General features: G+C 50.8%; 8 protein-coding genes across 8 annotated transcripts; 3 read left to right on the top strand and 5 right to left on the bottom strand.

The window, feature by feature from the left end:
* Positions 1-557: 557 nt before the first annotated feature.
* Positions 558-2,807, top strand: B0J16DRAFT_330137 (uncharacterized protein; the record flags this gene model as incomplete). Its single annotated transcript, XM_046126412.1, has 1 exon — positions 558-2,807. Exon 1 carries the CDS (start codon positions 750-752, stop codon positions 2,802-2,804), a length of 2,055 nt encoding a protein of 684 aa, XP_045989897.1. The 5' UTR covers positions 558-749.
* B0J16DRAFT_330136 (histidine phosphatase superfamily) lies at positions 2,808-3,887 on the bottom strand. The gene is made up of 2 exons (XM_046126411.1): positions 3,064-3,887; positions 2,808-2,869 (listed from the first exon to the last, which is right to left on the bottom strand). The coding sequence occupies exon 1, from the start codon at positions 3,829-3,831 to the stop codon at positions 3,067-3,069; it is 765 nt and encodes a 254-aa protein (XP_045989896.1). The 5' UTR covers positions 3,832-3,887; the 3' UTR covers positions 2,808-2,869; positions 3,064-3,066.
* Positions 3,888-4,153: 266 nt separating this feature from the next.
* B0J16DRAFT_257395 (uncharacterized protein) lies at positions 4,154-8,537 on the bottom strand (the record flags this gene model as incomplete). Its single annotated transcript, XM_046123146.1, has 5 exons — positions 4,154-4,276; positions 4,332-6,913; positions 7,001-7,205; positions 7,293-7,990; positions 8,027-8,537. The coding sequence occupies 5 exons, from the start codon at positions 8,535-8,537 to the stop codon at positions 4,154-4,156; spliced, it is 4,119 nt and encodes a 1,372-aa protein (XP_045989895.1).
* A 1,207-nt stretch (positions 8,538-9,744) lies between these two features.
* Positions 9,745-10,611, bottom strand: B0J16DRAFT_378692 (uncharacterized protein; the record flags this gene model as incomplete). Its single annotated transcript, XM_046130936.1, has 1 exon — positions 9,745-10,611. One exon carries the CDS (start codon positions 10,609-10,611, stop codon positions 9,745-9,747), a length of 867 nt encoding a protein of 288 aa, XP_045989894.1.
* Positions 10,612-11,606: 995 nt separating this feature from the next.
* B0J16DRAFT_330129 (uncharacterized protein) lies at positions 11,607-12,649 on the bottom strand. The gene has a single exon (XM_046126410.1). It carries the CDS (start codon positions 12,545-12,547, stop codon positions 12,044-12,046), a length of 504 nt encoding a protein of 167 aa, XP_045989893.1. The 5' UTR covers positions 12,548-12,649; the 3' UTR covers positions 11,607-12,043.
* On the bottom strand, positions 12,650-13,828 carry B0J16DRAFT_330126 (uncharacterized protein). The gene is made up of 2 exons (XM_046126409.1): positions 13,445-13,828; positions 12,650-13,390 (listed from the first exon to the last, which is right to left on the bottom strand). The coding sequence occupies exons 1-2, from the start codon at positions 13,628-13,630 to the stop codon at positions 12,974-12,976; spliced, it is 603 nt and encodes a 200-aa protein (XP_045989892.1). The 5' UTR covers positions 13,631-13,828; the 3' UTR covers positions 12,650-12,973.
* B0J16DRAFT_330121 (uncharacterized protein) lies at positions 13,808-15,690 on the top strand. The gene is made up of 3 exons (XM_046126408.1): positions 13,808-14,236; positions 14,290-15,401; positions 15,497-15,690. The coding sequence occupies exons 1-3, from the start codon at positions 14,222-14,224 to the stop codon at positions 15,501-15,503; spliced, it is 1,134 nt and encodes a 377-aa protein (XP_045989891.1). The 5' UTR covers positions 13,808-14,221; the 3' UTR covers positions 15,504-15,690.
* Positions 15,691-16,429: 739 nt separating this feature from the next.
* On the top strand, positions 16,430-17,961 carry B0J16DRAFT_330120 (WLM domain-containing protein). The gene has a single exon (XM_046126407.1). It carries the CDS (start codon positions 16,832-16,834, stop codon positions 17,864-17,866), a length of 1,035 nt encoding a protein of 344 aa, XP_045989890.1. The 5' UTR covers positions 16,430-16,831; the 3' UTR covers positions 17,867-17,961.

Below are 17,961 nucleotides of genomic sequence, written 5' to 3'. Positions count from 1 at the left end.
ACTTTTTTATGCTAACAGGCACCTTTCATAGCTGATAAGAGGGCACATATGACTATTCGATGCCGTTGATAAGACCATGGGCTCGCTATTGAGGCTCGGCGTTTATATCTCGATCTGATATAGGTACAGTCGGTAATGAACAGAAAGACACGAAGAAGGGTGGTGATATACCCTAAACAGCTTTCATTGAAAGAGAAGAGACTGTGATGCATTCCTGGCCCTGGCATTGGAGTAGCCGAAGAATTGTCCTCTGAGACTTAGAACACCAAAGACAAGTGGACTAAGAACCAGCCTAAATTTCCATAATGTCATCAAATCTCTATGTCTCTTATGCTCCCATCAAAGAATTCCTTCCAAATTCTGATTGAATAGACCAAAGGAAAGATCTCTCGGGATACCTTTTTGGCCGCGCAGCTCAGAAAGTTCGCTGAGTCCCATGACCACCAGGATTAGAACACTGTTAGTCATTATAGGGGAAATAAATTGAATGTCTTTCTTCTTCCTATTCATCGGATTGTAAGCAGCAAAGAAAACCATAGGAATAAAATAAGCATCGACTGGAATGCAAAGTTGATAGAGATCGACCAAGTGTAGGGTAGTCTTAGTCCACGTGACTCGGCGTTTTTCGTGTCCATGAGAACAAAGGCTATCGCGTCGCATCGCGCAAGGTAAACTGCCCCGCCACCGACAGCGAAGACATCGATCACTACCCTAAGGTTTTCGTCTGTACGACGATCGCATATGAAAAGATGGCGCCTGATGTGATTGACCTCATATCCTCGAGTCCGCCGGACCATTCTATCCCACCACCATCTGCTCAAGTGCCAATGGATAGTGCCCTTCAGCCAGCTAAAGAGCAGCACCAAAATACCAATGCGACAAAGTCAACTGCAGTAGCGCATCTGCCATTATCAAGTTCACTTTTTCTTTCCGACGATTTCGACACAACTATAGATCTAGACGAGCCAATCCTAATCGATGAAACCCCGAATAAGAGGCGGTGCTTGTCGCCTCCAGCGCAACAGCCGCCTCTCAAGCGCACATCCCCGGTGCCAGAATCTCGATCAATTCTACCGCCAGTACGAACGCATACGAACGGGCGACTACAACCATTGGAAGATTCTATCCAACTTACAAGTTCTCCGGGGTTCCTTTCACCGAGTCAGATGGGACCTGTGAACGACGCAAGTACAAAACCTACAGAGCAGACGATCGAGGCTGAAGATTCAGACCCATTTGCAAGTTCACCAGCGCCAGTACGACGCTCACCACCGCCAGTGCGACACTCGCCACCGAAGCCGGTAGCGAAACAAATATCGAGAACAGTGGCAGGGCCTATCGAGTCATCTGATCCCTTCGCTAGTTCTCCCCACCAGCCAGCGCAGACAACATCGAAAGAACCCGACATCATTATAACTTCTCCACCCGCACCTGCATCGAAGCCTTTACCCAAGAAGAATGCGACATGGGATCCAATATCCAGCTCGGCACCTGAGATCTTTTCCTTCGACTCGTCGCCGCCAGGGAAAAAACGAGACGTCATTAATATTGACGATGATTCGAATGGCGAGAATGGGTCCGAAGATGACTTGCCAGATATCACATCTTTTGACGTAAACAAAATGCGACGCCGATCACAGCTTCAGCGTTCGCAAAGTGAAGTCATAGGGTCAAGATCTCGAGCGAAGCCGACAGCCTCGAACAAACAATCAGCAGCCGATAAGACACGAGAAAAGGAAGCCAAGGCAGCAGCCAAAGAACTTGAAAAAGAGGCGAAGAAGCGAGAGAAGCAGGAAGCGAAGGAAGCTAAACTTCGTGAGAAGCAACGCAATGCAGCACTGGCCGAGGTCAACAAGCTGCGAACAGACAAGAAGATCTCGACTCCAGAGATGATGGTTGATATCCCTTCAAGTCTCAATTCCACGGTCACAACTGCGCTTCAGGCTATGCTGGAACCCTTTGATGTGCAGTACACAACTTGGGACAGCCCAGTCGAGAACGTGATCAAATGGCGTAGAAAGGTCCGCAGTCGATACAACGATGATCTTGGTCTTTGGGAGCCGATACCTCTTCGCCTTCAAGATGAGAAGCATGCGCTCGTTGTTATGCATTCTGATGAGTTTGTTAAGATCGCATTAGACGACGGCATTTCTCCTCATGCTGAGAAGATGAAGAAACACTTCCCTGAACACCATATTATTTACCTTGTCGAGGGCCTCACACCTTGGATGCGCAAGAACCGAAACCTTCGCAATCGTCAATTTGCTTCTACTGTCCGCGCGCAAGAAGCCACCACCGCTGCCAATCGCCGAAATAAACCTGCCCAGGAATATGTGCCTGAAGAGAAGATCGAAGATGCGCTTCTGCAGCTGCAGGTCATGCATGAGGTTCTAATTCATCACACTATGATACCGATGGAGACGGCTGAACAGATCTTGACCTTCACTCAGCACATCTCGACAATCCCTTACCGCAAGCAGCGAGATCAGGCAACACTGGGAGCAGGATTCTGCATGGAAAGCGGACAAGTCAAGACAGGTGAGGATACGCACGACACTTACGTTCGTATGCTGCAGGAGATCGTGAGAGTCACGGCGCCAATTGCGTACGGAGTGGCCAACGAGTTCAACACAGTCAGTAAACTGGTTCAGGGCTTGGAGACCCGTGGGCCAACACGACTGGAAGGTGTGAAAAAGATGGCCAATAAAGACGGTGCCTATTCGGATCGCACAGTTGGACAAGCTGTGAGTAGACGCATGTACAAGGTATTCACGGGAGTAGATGAGACAAGCACGGATGTTTAGAGAATAGTATGTATTAATGATTCTATGAAAGCCAACATGATTGATGTCATGGCAATGGAATATACCTATTGGGTTCATTGTTAGCTAGTGTTACCAAAAAGTTATGGCGACAAAAACGGGTTTATGAACAAGCTGTCAGACAGCGGTTGGACAAAATTTTTTCCACATAGTGTTTTCGGTACAGGTCTGTGTATAATGCTTCTTCATCATAAAGCTTGGGGTGTTGTGTTGATTAAAGAAAAAAAAAGTTTGAACGTACCATTTATCGTGATACGATGTCCTCATCTTCAGCTTTGCGCTTTCGCGACGTAGGCTTGAAGAACGAGGTCATCGTCTTTTGTTTGGCGTCGAACTTGGCGCTGCCAATTCCGCCTCGAGTCTTTCTCAGACCTTTGAGGTGTTCGACGCTGTTGATTTTCACGACGCGCATCTGCACATTTTTATCTGTGGAAGATGCGTCGGCCGTGATGCTTGCCTCGAGGTACCCGGTGTTGCTCCAGCCTGGTCGCACAAAGGCAGATCCTGAGCGACCTTCTGGTTCAGCATCGGGACCAACGGACGTGGAAGGAATCCTATCGCGCAGGGCCTTGAAAAAAGTCCCGAGGATAATGCCGTGAGCAACGATGCAGACGGTCGAGTCTTCGTGTAGTCGAGGCAAATGCTCGTCCAAGAAGGCGTCGATCCTCTTTCTCATCGCTTGCGGTGTCTCCGAGCCCTCATGCTTGATCGTCAACCCAATCTTGGTGCCCTCGCCCGTACCAAAATCCTTCTCCCTCAGCTCCGGCACCTGGACCAATTTCAGATCCTTTGCGCATTTCTGCGCATCGATGATAGCCTTTGCGGTATGAACCGCGCGACCGAGGTTTGACGAGAAGATGCAATCAATGGTGACATGCTCCGAGAGGTGAAATGCTAGCCGTTGAGCTTGCATAACACCATGGGCAGTCAAGGCTGAATCGCGTGAGCCGGCATAGAGGTTTGCGACGTTGTCGACTGTCTCTCCATGCCGAATGAGGAAGAGACGCATCGTTGCATCGTTCAAGAAGGCCACGCCAGAAGCAAGCTGGTCATGGTTGTTTGTTGATGGAATGAAAAGCTTGAAGCTTGTGGAAGAAAAAGTCGAAAATTTGTACTCAGAAATTTGGGCGCTGACTCAGCAACAGATCCACTAAGCCGCAAGCAGATATAACACAAACACTCCACCTCATTTCAGAGAGCATCATCATTGGCCTAACTTGTTCGTAATTCATAAAGCTAACAAAACTCCTAGCTAAAAGCATTATACATAATTACATTCCCAAAGATACATTTCATTATAGAATCCCCTTCAATCAATCATGATTCTTCGCTTATTTCTTTTGACCGGTGACAGTGCCAACGACGTCACCGAGACCAAGGCTTCCGAGGATCTTCTTGAGACCAAGTCCACCGAGAAGACCGTCAAGGAGGCCACCAAGACCAAGACCGTTCAGCTAGAGAGATTGTTAGCAGGATGATCGAATTGTTGAATGAATAATTGAAACTTACCAGAGGGCCAAGGATGGGGCCGAGAAGCTTGCCAACGAGTCCAAGGACACCGCTGAGTAGGAGACCGACAGCAGCGACGATCTGGAAGAGAGGCTCAGCCAGGAGACCCCAGAGAGGGTTGATCTCCTTCTTGGCGTGAGGCATACCCTCAAGCTTGCGCTTGCCCTCATCGATACAAGTCTGGATCTCAGTAGAGAGCTCCTTGAGAAGGTTGGCGAGGTGAGCCTCCTCAGGAGTAGCCTCACCAGAAGAAGTCTTCTGCTTGGCGTTGCGAGCAATGCGACCATCAGGGTCAAGACCACGGATGATACCGTTGGTCTCGGTGAGAAGCTTACCACCGTCCTCAATCAGAGGCTTGACCTGGCGGACAAGCTCCTCCTCGTCACGATCCTCAGGCTTCTGAGCCTCAGCAGCGCTGATCTTGTCGTTGATGGACTTGCAGATAGGTCGAAGGCGCTCAAGAGTTTGCTCGATCTGGTAGGCGAGCTGCTGAGCGAGCTTCTTGTTCTTCTCAGCCTCGTCCTTCTCGGCCTTGATTTCCTCCTCAGCCTGCTCGCGCTTGATGCGCTCCTCCTCAGTCTCACCCTCGGGCTCGGGCTCAGGCTCCTCCTCCTCCTTGGGGATATCCTCAAGAAGAGTGACATGGCCAACAACGGTGCCCTTCTGGTTGAAGACGTCGCCATCCTCATCAACCTCCTTACCCTGGCAGTCGACGATCTCGCCACTGGTGAGTTTGCCAATGATGTTACCATCGGCATCGACAACGTTACCCTCACGGTTCACCTTGCGGCCAGCGAGGGGGTTGTGTGACTTCTCCTTCTCAGGCTCCTCCCAGCGCTCGGCCTTGCCAATGACGTTACCGTTGGAGTCAACGATCTCGCCATCGCCGTCAACAGAGCGACCAACGAGAGCCTTAGCATCACCACTGACAAGTCGGCCAACAGTCTCGCCAGCCTGGTTCACAACCTTACCGTCCTTGGAAACGGTGCAGTTCTTGAGCTCGGCGAAGGGACCATCCTTCTTGCCACCACGCTCGCCCTCAGAGACAAGCTCGGCCTTGCCAATGATGTCTCCAGACTCGCTTCGGATGTTTCCATCGCGGTCAGACATGCGTCCGATGAGCTTCTGGACATCACCCTCAACGACACGACCGTAGATCTCACCAGACTCGCTGACGAGGTTACCGGCCTTGTTGACACGCTTGCCAGCAAGGGCAGAGTTATCGACAGGCTTCTCCTCCTCAGCCTCGGGAGCTTCCCAGCGCTTGGCCTTACCGACAGTGTTACCACGGCGGTCGAGAATGTCACCATCCTCGTCGACCTCGCTGCCCTTGAGCTCCTTGGGGTTACCCTCGATAACCTCACCAACTTGCTCGCCCTGGTACATGACGCGGCCGTCAGACTCGACGGTGGCACCAGGGAAGTGCTCGAAGGGAGCGGCGGACTTCTCCTCACGCTCGGAGACAGAGACGGGCTCACCCTTGCCGATGACCTCTCCGGAGTCGTTCCAGATATCACCGTTCTCATCGGCTCGCTTACCGAGAAGCTCCTTCAGGTCACCCTCGACAACCTTGCCGAGAACAGTACCGTTGGCGTCGACAAGCTTGCCGACCTTGTTGACCTTGGTGCCCTTGAGGATGGATCGGTCCTTCTTCTGGACGCGGTCCCACTCAGCGAGAGGCTCAGCCTGGCCGACGACCTTGCCGTCTCGCCAGATCTTGCCGTTCTCGTCGGACTTGAGGCCAACGAGCTGCTTGATCTCGCCCTCAACGACCTTGCCGATGGTGTCTCCCTTCTCGTTGTTGAGGTTACCCTCCTTGTCGACAGTAGCACCCTTGAGGATAGAGAAGTCCTTCTGCTCACCGCGCTCCCACTCGGGGAGAGGCTCAGCCTTACCAGCGGCCTTACCAGTGCGGTCCCAGATGGTTCCCTGGTCGTCGGAAGTAAGACCAATAAGTTGCTTGATCTCGCCCTCGACAACCTTACCGAAGAGGTGACCCTTCTCGTTGACAAGGTTACCATTCTTGTCAACAGTCATGCCCTTCAGAATGCTGTAGTCCTTCTGCTCGCCACGCTCCCATTCAGGGAGAGGCTCGGCCTTACCGACTTGCTTGCCGGTACGGTCCCAGATGGTGCCTTGGTCGTCAGCAGAGAGACCGATGAGCTGCTTGATCTCACCCTCAATGACACGTCCGATGAGGTGGCCCTTGTCGTTCACAAGGTTACCCTCCTTATCGACAGTAGTGCCCTTGAGAATAGAGAAGTCCTTCTGCTCGCGGTCCCACTCAGGGATGGGCTCAGCCTTGCCAAGCTGCTTGCCAGTCTTGTCCCAGATCTGACCTTGGTCATCGGAGCTGAGGCCGATGAGCTGCTTGAGCTCACCTTCGACGACCTTGCCGATCTTGTCACCCTTGGAGTTGACGAGGTTGCCCTCCTTGTCGACGGTGGTACCCTTGAGGATGGAGAAGTCGAGAGGCTCCTTGGCAGCCTCCTCACCTTCAGCAGCCTTGTCCTCGGCGACCTCCTCACCCTCCGCGGCCTTGTCCTTGGCCTCATCGGCGGCGTCGCCAGCAACTTCCTCGCCTTCGGCAACCTTGCCTTCAGCGGCTTCTTCGCCCTCAGCAGCCTTGCTTTGGGCATCCTCGGGGAGATCTTCAGCGGCCTCCTCACCCTCGGCGGCCTTGCTCTTGGCGTCCTCGGGGAGATCATCAGCAGCCTTCTCGCCTTCAGCGACCTTGTCCTCAGCAGCTTCCTCGCCCTCGGCGGCCTTGCTCTTGGCGTCCTCGGGGAGATCCTTAGCAGCTTCCTCGCCTTCAGCGACCTTGCTTTGAGCATCCTCGGGGAGATCCTCAGCAGTCTTCTCGCCCTCGGCAGCCTTGTCCTGAGCAGCTTCCTCGCCCTCGGCGGCCTTGCTCTTGGCGTCCTCGGGGAGATCCTTAGCAGCTTCCTCACCCTCGGCGACCTTGCTTTGAGCATCCTCGGGGAGATCATCAGCAGCCTTCTCGCCTTCAGCGACCTTGTCCTCAGCAGCTTCCTCACCCTCGGCGGCCTTGCTCTGAACCTCATCGGTACCAGCAGCATCCTCTCCGGGGGCAACAGACTTCAGGTCATCGCCAGGGGCCTTAGACTTGTCGGCCTCGTCGACAGGAGCCTCAGTCTTAGCAACGTCGCCCTCAGGAACCTCAGACTGGGCCTCGTCCTTAGCACCCTCAGTCTTCTCCTGGAGCTTGTCCTCAACGTCTTCAGGCTTGGGGGCGTCTTGCTCATCAACCTTGGACTTAACATCCTCCTTGGCCTCTTCGGGAATGTCCTTGGCCTCCTCAGAAGCATCCTTGCTAGCTTCCTTAGCTTCCTCGGACTCGGGAGCGACCTCCTTGAGCTTGTCGTCGGTCTCAGCAGGTGCATCGCGGTCCTCAAGCTTGATGTCGTCCTTCTGGTCTGTGGTCTCGGACTTGAGATCAGATTCCTCGTCCTTGACCTCAGGTGCCTTGGGGGTTTCTGCGGGTGTCTTGGTGTCGGTTGCTTGTGATGTAGCCTCTGAAGTAACGCCGCCAGCAGCATCGGTGGCGTCCTTGGCTGTGTCGCCGACTGTGTCGGTAGCACCCTTGGTTGTGTCGCCAACGGTATCGGTAGCGCCCTTGGCAGTATCGCCAACAGCATCTGTGGCGTCCTTGGCTGGACCGCCAACAGTGTTACCGACGGTGTCCGTAGCGCCCTTAGCTGTGTCGCCAACAGCTCCTGTGACTCCTCCAACGGTGTCCCCAACAGCGCCAGTAACGCTGCCGACGGCGTCTCCCAAACCGCCAGACTTCTTGTCCTTGGATTGGGTTGTGTATTCGCTCTTCTCCTCATCATGAGAATCCTCGTCCTCCTCGGGCTTTCCTTGTCCTATGGGCAGAGTCTTGCCGAGGACTTCGCCTGAGGAGTCGACAACCTCGCCAGCGGTGTTAACGGTGTTGCCTACGAGGTTCTTGAGGTTATCGGTGTCGGCGACCTTGCCAACAGTCTTGCCAGCGTCGTCTAGGATGTCACCAGAATCATTCACAACACCACTCCTAGGGACTGACTGGTCATAGTTGACTGCAATGGGGACGATAAGCGCCAAACTTCGTTGGGGACTGCTAAACGCACCGGATTGCTGCTCGTTAGAAGCAGTATCTTTTGTTGTGTCTTGCACTTGGGAGGAGGGATCCTTAGTCTCAGACATGATGATGGTGTTGTTGTGTAAAGAAATTGGTCGTCTTCTTCTTCTTCTTCTTCAACTCCTTCGAGATAAAAACAAAAGGGTATCTTTCAGATAAGAGATGGATTTGAGGGGTATCCTTGTGTTAGTTGGGAATAGGTATAGTGTTGTTGATTATTAGCTTTGTAAGTTGGCCAAATTATGAGATGAATTGATACTGAGAGCTGCAACCACCACGCAGCTTCAACTACTTATACCGACACACAGCTCATGCAAAACAAGTTTTACAGCAACCACTCCAGCTTCTTTCAATCACGTCAATTAGCAATCACAACGTCAGTGAACACCACCCGTATCAGCCTATCCTCCTATGATTACCTGCGCCGCACCTGTTGTCGAACAGGAGCTGCAACAGCCACACGTCATGATGGAGATTGGAGGTGCGGGATGGTGTGGCGAGAGCTGTTATATGACGTTATAAGGAGCTCCTCACAGCATGGATTAGGCGCGCAAGAAGCAACAAGGGAAGCTCCCAAGCTGTGCAAGCCACAAGGATGAGGCTGCTTGCCTGAATGCCTCTTCCCTGGTCTGGACTTGTCCCGACGATAATGAGGAACGGGTTGGGAAGCAAAACAGGCTTGCGGGGTGGAGGATGCCACACTTGATGTAGAGTTGCAGACGATCTTGCACATTCAGGGTTTGGATCGAGATGGGAAAACTGGACTGGTGCAGCTTTGGCAGATGGGAGATGTAGATGGTTGCGTGGACTTCACGTGTAGAAGGCATGTAGGTTGGAACAAGGTACAAGTGTAAGCTACTGTATGTGTGGCGTAAGTGCCAACTGCAAGAAGGGCAGGTGGGAAACAGGTACACGATCAAAAGGTGAGAGTGAGTGAATGATGAACTAATCTAGCGTGAATGTAAAGCAACGGGGAGGGGTTACCCCATGAGGTTTACTTATTCCGAGGCCAGGTAGGTAGGGTAGGGGTGGAGGGGCGTTTAGAAACGGAACAATGAAAGAAAGGATGATGAGCGGAGTGAGGAATAACAAGAATAAGAGAAAGAGAGAGAGAGCCACTTTCACTCATACGAATAGATGCATATGATTCATATGATTTGCCTGGCTGCACTTGCATTGGGGTTGGTTGGACCGGGTCTTGGCTTACTGACTTACATAGTCACTTACATGGGTATGGGTCGGACAATTGTGAAACGCGCCAAAAAAGATTACTTATCGATTATCACTACTTGATCCAGCTGCTGTCTCAGTGGTCTGGCTGCCGCTGCTCTTGGTCTCTCGCATCATAGTGCTGTTGAATACGGTAGGAATCTTGATAGTGAGCTGAATTCCATCGTACGTCGACTTGACATCCAGGAACAGCTCGTCAGGCCTCGGCGGCTTAGGAGCACCATCATTGGCGGTGCCGGCATTTCCACCACCCTGGCCCTGTTGACTTTGGCCTTGTCCCTGCTTTTGATCGCTAGGTCTCGGGCTGATGCTGCTGTTGCTCTCGGAAACTTTGTCAGCTCCGTCTTTTATCGGCTGGTCGAGCTTGCCAATCTTGTTTCCCTGGTCATCATAGATATTGCCTTCATCATCGACTTTGAGTCCTCCTGCTGCCAGGGGCTTGAGTTTTGGAGGCTCTGGTTCAATGTAATTGTCGCATACTTGACCAGCCACTTCACCGTCCTCGTCGAGAACTTGACCGTCTGCCGTAACTGGTCGCCCTACCATGGAAGGTAGGTCGCCCTGTACTCGACCGAGGACGGTGCCATCCCAGTCGAGGATGTTGCCGAACTCGTCGACGTATTTGCCTTCAAGACCAGCAGCTAGTTTCTGGAGTTCCTGATTTTGTGGCTGAGGCATAGTTGAGTGAGCTGAAGAGTCCCCTCCTTGTTGCTGCTGCTGCTGCTGCTGCTGCTGGTGGTCTGTGCTGGCACCACTGTTGGTATCCGAGACTGGCTTTATCCTGGGGATGCGGATCTCTGGGTTCTCAACTTTTGGTGATGAGGTTCGTCCGTTGCGGACTGGGACGTTGACCTCGTAAGTGCTGTGCGTAGGATCGCCACCAGGGGTGGAAGATGAGTGGTTTGACATTTTGATAATGAGGCTGGTGCTTTTCTCCTCTCTGCCTCTGTAGGTGTAGCGGTAGGTGTAGGTGTAGGTGGTTCTGCTGTGGCGACTACTGCGGCTGTTGCTGATCCTGGCAGGGACTGAACCTGTACCTTCTCCTCTCGGGGGTCTGGTCTAGGTCTAGAGAGGATGGAGATGGTAATTAGAGAGAGCAAGAGTCACTGCCACTGTGAGGAGCTGGGTTGGGCTGCTGTGAGTGTGGCTCGAGCTATGGAATGGGATGGGATTGTGCGGGGACATGACGACAGATAAGATACATAAACTTGGAAAACCCGACCCTCGTTTAGCTTCTCCAGCCCCAGGAGTGCAGTAGGAGCAAGCCTAAGCTTAGCTTCTATCTTGGGTCTAGGGAGAAGCCTAGTCTCGACTGACAGGACCCGACCCAGATGAGAAAAGAGAGGGGAAACCCCTTCTTTTACAACGTCTAGAGCCTCTGACCACTGTATGAACGCGCAACACTTATGCTAAAGTGTTACAGAGACAGAGAGCCGCATAATTGAAATACTACTCTACAGCAACTAAAAAGAGGACAATCTCTGATCGTCAGCGCTCATCGCGATCGCGGGAACTTCGGGGGGAATAGAGAGACTAGCAGGGATTGTAAACAAGATGAGACAAGGCATTGAACCCTGGCAATTGTTTGGATACTCACTCTAATTGGTGGGAAGACCACAGTCCCTGTTTCTCATCCTCTTTTTTTATCTCCTTGACCAAGCTTTTTTTCTTTTCTTCTAACGGAACCCTCCGTCTACTGTAGACTAATTGATGGTGTAAAGCTAAGTTGAAAGCTTGGTTCCTGGTGCTGGTAACAACGGCTTTTTGAAACTGTCCACTAAACTTGACAAGGGTGGAAGCTAACAAGTGACGGTGGCTTGCGTGGCATTATCGTTTTGTGGCTGGTTTACGATGCAATCTGACGTGCCCAAGCTATAGAGTTTCGGGAATTAGGACCACCATCCATGTTCCATGAATGCTTGTCATGATATGATATTTTCGTCACTCTTGAATCACCATAATAGCATCATAGAACACTTTCTCAAGAACCTGAAACAATGCGAGTACTGTATCTTAGGAATGATATGTGATTGTAGTAGTATCGTATCGTATAGTAGCAGTTGTATATTTATCCTTCTCCCAAAACATAAAAAAAAACCATCATTATTTATAAAACACCATGTTGCGCCGCCGTTTGTTGATCAAGCTACCACTACTGTCGTAGCAGCAACAGTAGGTAACATAACAATTACATGGGTACCATCATGACATGAACATGAACAAGATATAAACGATAAGAAAGCCAGTGGTAGTACGACATGTACATAACATAGCTTCTTAGTTTCTGCACAGCGCAAAGCAATTATTAGCCTCTGCATCTTCTCAACAAGATATACAAGAGTTATATCTCGGCGGTTATCCCGTTCTGGAGATTTGCAAGCCAAGTAAGATACAACGGCCACAGATTGGAGGGGAAACATAGGAAAATGAAAGGAGGAAATACGTACAGTAGAGAGAGTTCTAGGTCACCGTGAATACGAGCCTTGAGCTGGATCTCAATGTCGAGGTTGAGATCTAGACGAAGTCGGAGAGTGTCCTTGCCGGCATCACCACCACCGCCGCCGCCGGACTGACCGGTGAGACCTCCAAGGCCACCCGTGACGCCGCCCAGAGTGTTGCTCACTCCGTCTGTGACGCCGCCGACTGTGTTACCAAGGTCACCGGCGAGAGGGAGCTGGTCCAGAGGTCCTGAACCACCTCCGCCTTGCTGCTGCTGCTGGCCGCCGCCTTGACGACGGGAAGACTTGCTGCCCTTCTTCTTGCTGCGCTTCTCTCGTCGGGGAGCTTCCTCGCTGGACATGGTCTGGTCGTCAGACTCGACGCGGTCCTTTTCCATAGAAGACATGATGAATGAGTAGTCGCTGGCTGGTAAAGAATAAAGGTTGAAGTTGAAATGTATTAGCTGTTTGAGTACAAGTGGTATAAATGCAGGTTGGGTTGTCTGTCACTAAGAAAATGAGTCTAGAAATTAGAGTAGCCAAGGTGATATAAGTTTGGACTACCCTTCTGCACTCAAAACCTCATAACAGGATTTGGACCCCCATGAGGTCATGATCGAGATGCGAATCCAGTCAGATACCCTTGCCCAGACCTACCCACTTTAGCCATGTCCTGTCCACGACCTTACTTGTTGCAGCCCTCCAACTGCCCTCCAACTCCAACATAGTGATGTACCTACAGTGCATTTTGACAGCCCCGGACTTGTGCCCCAGCCTCTTATTAGTTGGATCATTATTCTCTTATTATTACCGACACTTTACTTTGCTGTAAATCATTTCTTAACATAGCTGCTCTCCATGCCAAGCTGCGGTCTTCTTCGAAGCCTAACTGGCTGGCACCTCTCATCATCGTCAATCTCATCCTCTATATCACCCTCCGGGTCCCAGTAGACAGACCATTTCCCTTCCTCATCTCGCACCGCCACAAACGAATCATGGTCGCCCTGCAGCGTCAGGAATTTCTCATCTGCTGTCCAGCCCCAGGGTCCTATGACGTGGCCGATGGTGTCCTTCTTCCCACCAAAGGTCACCATGTGCGTGTCCTTGTCCACGAAGATCCAGTTGAGCGCTGGAGGGTCGTCAGACACCATGCTCACCAGCCCCAGGTGTCCTTCTTCACTTGGGTACTTGAAAAACCATCCTAGAAATCTGTAGCCTTGAACTGGTGCGTCTGAGAGGTTGAGGTACATCTATTATAGAGGATCAGTTTTGTGGTGACTGTCGGGAAGAGAATAGAAACTCACCTTCTTGTCAACCAAAACTCCTTGTCCAACCTCTTCTATCTTTCCATTCTGTCGTAGCATAAACGTCAAGTGAAACTTTTCTTGCTCTTTGCTCATGCTCTCATTCTGTCTCTTCTGGGCACTAACTGCGTTACCAACGCCTGTGACGGTCGGGATAGCCGCGATGGCGAGTAATCCGATAACCATGGTTGTTCTTGTTCTTGTTTTTTGGCGCTGTAAATTATGTGAGGGTTTGTTTGACAGCAGAAACTCAGGTCACTGCATGAGTTGAGTCCACTTTGTAGAATCAGGACCCAGTTTCTTCTTACACCAGCCACACGATAATATAATAATCCCTGCAACCACCATTTCAATCTGAGGGAGTGACAACGTCATAAGGCCAGGGTCTGCATTGGATGCCATTTTTTACGTCACCTTGACCTGATACTTGACTTCTTCCAGGCGGTTACGACTTGCCGTGGCTCCCCTCCCCAGTGCCTGATCAGCCTGGAGACTGTAGTTACAGTACAGTAGAAACCGGTTCTACATGGGGGTTGAGGTCGGATGGGATGACACTTATTGCGTCAGTCAAGCCTCGCCAACAGGTTTTTGTTGCGCTGCAACATCTTAAATCTCAAAAACTATCTCATGCGCAGAAATCTTTAGTAAAGAAACTATTTTCATTAATTGTCAGCAAGCATACATAGCATTATAAGCCATTGTCTTTTTTTGAAACCAAACCACTCACGACACTATCCACTATCCACCTAAGCGCAACAAACTAAACCATCAGTCACCATGTCAACTCAACAGGTAAGTTTTAGTATTGCAAGTAAGAATCCGATCGGGAATTAAATTTCCTCTAGGACGAGCAGCAGAAGGACTCTACCCAGAACCAGTTTGGTCAGGGTAACGAGAACAACGATAACAACGACAACAACAATGAGAACAACCCCTTCGGTCAGCAGGGCGACGACAACAACGACCAACAACAAGGACAGGACCAGAACCAGGACGGCCAGCAGCAGCAAGGTCAAGATGAGTCTGAGTCCAAGGACGACTCCAACAAGGATGAATCCAAGCCCGACACTGAGGAGAACGCAAAGGCTGAGACGCCCGAAGACAAGGAGCAGAAGCCCGAGCAAGACCAAGAGTCAAAGTCTGAGGAGTCAAAGCCTGAGCAGGACCAGTCTCAAGAATCTAAGCCTGAAGATGCAAAGCCCGAAGAGTCCAAGGAGCCCGAGCAGGCTAGGCCTGAAGATTCGAAGCCTGAAGAGGCCAAGTCAGAGGAGTCCAAGCCTGAAGAGTCCAAGCCAGAGGAGTCTAAGCCTGAGGACGCCAAGCCCGAGCAAGCCCAGGCCGAGGATAAGAAGCCCGAAGATTTGAAGAAGGAGGAAGACGCTGCCGACTCTAAGCCAGAGCAGGCAAAGGCTGAAGCCGACAACAAGACCGAAGAGGCTAAGCCCAAGCAGCAGCAGAAGAAGAAGCAGCCCGTTAAGCAGGAGGAGAGCGAGAGCGAGAGCGAGTCTGAAGATGACGATGATGACGACTTCGACTCTGAGGACGACTCCGAGGAAGACTCGGAAGAAGACTCTGAAGACGAGTCTGAGTCTGAGTCCGAGGATGAGAATGAGCCCGCTACTCCACCTCAGCAGCAAGAACGAGGCGGCAAACGAGGAAACGCAAAGGCCGGTGATGTAAGACGTCGACGCCCAGCCTGGCTCGACGAAGAATCTGACGATGAGGGCCGAAAGCAGTTTTCCAAGAGCGATGAGAAGAACAAGCAGATGCAGCAGCAGCAGCGTCAACAGCAGCAGATGCAACAGCAACAACAACAGCAACAGATGCAGCAGCAACAGCAGCAGGAGAGCGGTGGCGGCGGTAAGAGCGATGCTCTTAGTCTGCATCTCGAACTCAACCTCGAAATCGAAATCGAACTCAAGGCGAGAATCCACGGTGATCTCACATTGGCTCTACTGTAAGTTTACAACTCCCCTCTCCCCAATCCTCCCCTACACAGTTGCGGACCCCCTTCTGTTTTATCGTCCGCCCTCTCATCTGACAAGTGCCTAGCCAATAGTGACATGTAACGACAGGGAAGGAGCATGATTTTGCTAGTATTATTATTATTATATAATCGAGGCGATGAAACGACGAAATCTGTTATATATATCTCGACGGCGTTTGGGTAATGAAATGAAGTAACGACTTCTCTCATTTTCATTAGTATTATTGTTATCTATCTTCTGTATCAAATAAACAGTCATCATTTTTAAGTTTTTTTGACAGCATCACAATGTGATACGTGACACTTCGGGTGAGGACATAAGATTTGAATGTGAAGTCTGACCATACTTAGCCTTTAGCCCTAGCTTGAGAGTCCGCGTTGTCTCAGTTGTAACCCGTGCGGTTAAAAAGGAGGCTAAAAGAGGGAACCACGATCGGGTCCTCTTAGTAGATCTCAACGTCTTTGCGCTTTGACGGGAGATCTACCTACGGTGAGGCTGGTGATGGATGAGGCTCTGTGACCTGGTCCGTGTAAGTGGTTCCCTGTGGCACATAGCATTCCCAATATTTGGGTCGTGCTTCGTTTGACGGTTTTAACAAGCGAGCCAACCGAAACTAAACTAAGACTCTATTGCGGGTTGTGATCATCTTGGATCTGGTGATTGATAAGATTGGGTTTTGTTGTGGCGAAGTTTACACTAATTGCAGGAGTGGTTTAGGGTAACTTTGTCTCCAATCACGACCATTCCGATGGTAGTTTGCAGCTGGTACTAACTCGAATATACATATTGGAGGACATCCTGTCATCTTGAAATGTGAATAATTGAGCTGATCTAAATGATTAAGATGACTACGTGGTGCAGCTTTTAGGCTGAGGTATACTGATGTGAGAGTCATGATATGTAAGCTATTATGGTCCGTCGACTCATGCGCGCGCATGTTACAAACTACACAAAAACAGGGGATTCACTTGGACTTATCACTTGATCACGAACAAAACAATAATAATTAATTAACCGGACTTATCGGTATTCGTCAAGAATTCCACGAGTTTTCTATATCCGATCTTGTACGATAATGAATAATCACCATCCACAAAAATAGATCGCCTCGATGCTAAAAAGTGGCGTCCAGGCAGTGGCAGTGACGTATTACAAAGCAGAACACCGAACATGTCCGAACACGATAGTATCACCTTTGCGATCAAACCACCATCTTCTTGCTTACAATATCCGAACCATATAATAACCTCAGATCCCCCATACATTTCTTATCTTTCTTATCGCATATCTATCTAAACATCTAATACCTTACCACATTTTATCTGATTTTCTGCCATTGGCATAAACCGTGACCATAACCAGCCTAAAGAAACCATCGCCACTCCGCTGCTGTACAAACATGTCCGACAACGAGCAGCAGCAGTGGCTCACGCTCTCCATAACACACAAGAAAGTAACCTACGAATTCTCCTTCCCCGAAGATGCGACCGTCACAGACCTCTTCAACGAAATCGAAGCGAGCCTCGATGTTCCCGTCGCAAACCAAAAGATTATCGCCCCGAAAACTCCTCTCCTCAAAGCGCCGTTCAAGAACCCCGATATGCCTCTCACAGACCTGAAGGGCAAACCCTTGACCCTTATGGGTTCGCCGGCCGCAGAGATACAGCAGGTTCAAGATATGGCGGAGCGCGTGGCCAAGCGCAACGCTGCGAGAATGGCGCAGAGGAGTAAAGCACGACAGCCGATCACCCGTCGAAAACCAGGAGAGTCGCAGTATACATTCCTCCAAGTTAAACCGTTAGCCGGTCTCCCAAATCCAGAGCGTAGCCAGAAACTCCTCATGCGCCTTAAAGAAGACCCCGGTATTCGCGCCGCCATGCTAAAGCACAAATACACCGTCGGGCTCCTTACAGAGATGGAACCTCTTTCATACACGCAGGAAACACACGAGGGAACAAGTCGAGTCTTGGGTTTGAACCGCAATAACGGCGAGGTGATTGAACTGCGCTTACGAACCGATGCGTACGATGGATATCGCGACTATAAAACCATTCGCAAAACGCTATGCCACGAACTAGCGCATAACATCCACAGTCCGCACGATAGGAATTTCTGGGACTTGTGTCATCAGATTGAGCGAGAGGTTGACGCTGCGGATTGGAAGTCAGGCGGACACACGATTGGCGAGACGTCGCGGTATACTATCTCTGGGAATGGCGATGATGAGGAGGATTATCCTGAGGATTTTGGCGGTTGGACAGGCGGAGAGTTTGTGCTGGGTGGTACAAAGACGGGCAATACTACTCCTGGAATGAGTAGGAGAGAAGTCCTCGCGCAAGCTGCTCTTGAGAGGCAGCAGAAACAGGCTGAAACGGAGCGGAAGGTGCTGGAGGAGCAAAGGCGCCAGACACCACCTGGTGATGAGTCCAAGTAACGATAACATTCTGTTTCACGGCGAGGCGTTAGGATATTCATAGACTTGGAGTAGCATGGGAACTCCCACAGGCGTTATAGCATTACAATCTGATA

This window comes from Fusarium flagelliforme (genome assembly GCF_020744385.1).
Source record: "Fusarium flagelliforme strain FIESC 12 MPI-CAGE-AA-0113 chromosome Unknown B0J16scaffold_1, whole genome shotgun sequence".
In the NCBI taxonomy this organism is placed as follows: Eukaryota; Fungi; Ascomycota; class Sordariomycetes; order Hypocreales; family Nectriaceae; genus Fusarium; species Fusarium flagelliforme.
The sequence above is the reverse complement of the archived record's forward strand: the minus strand, read 5'-3'. Positions and strand labels throughout refer to the sequence as shown.

Excerpts from the sequence above, each read along its gene's own strand:
- B0J16DRAFT_330126 (XM_046126409.1), bottom strand. The coding sequence starts at position 13,630 with ATGGTTATCGGATTACTCGCCATCGCGGCTATCCCGACCGTCACAGGC. Across the intron at positions 13,391-13,444 it reads GAGTTTTGGTTGACAAGAAG|ATGTACCTCAACCTCTCAGA; the intron begins GTGAGTTTCTAT and ends CCTCTATAATAG.
- B0J16DRAFT_330129 (XM_046126410.1), bottom strand. The coding sequence starts at position 12,547 with ATGTCTTCTATGGAAAAGGACCGCGTCGAGTCTGACGACCAGACCATG.
- B0J16DRAFT_330120 (XM_046126407.1), top strand. The coding sequence starts at position 16,832 with ATGTCCGACAACGAGCAGCAGCAGTGGCTCACGCTCTCCATAACACAC.
- B0J16DRAFT_330136 (XM_046126411.1), bottom strand. The coding sequence starts at position 3,831 with ATGCGTCTCTTCCTCATTCGGCATGGAGAGACAGTCGACAACGTCGCA.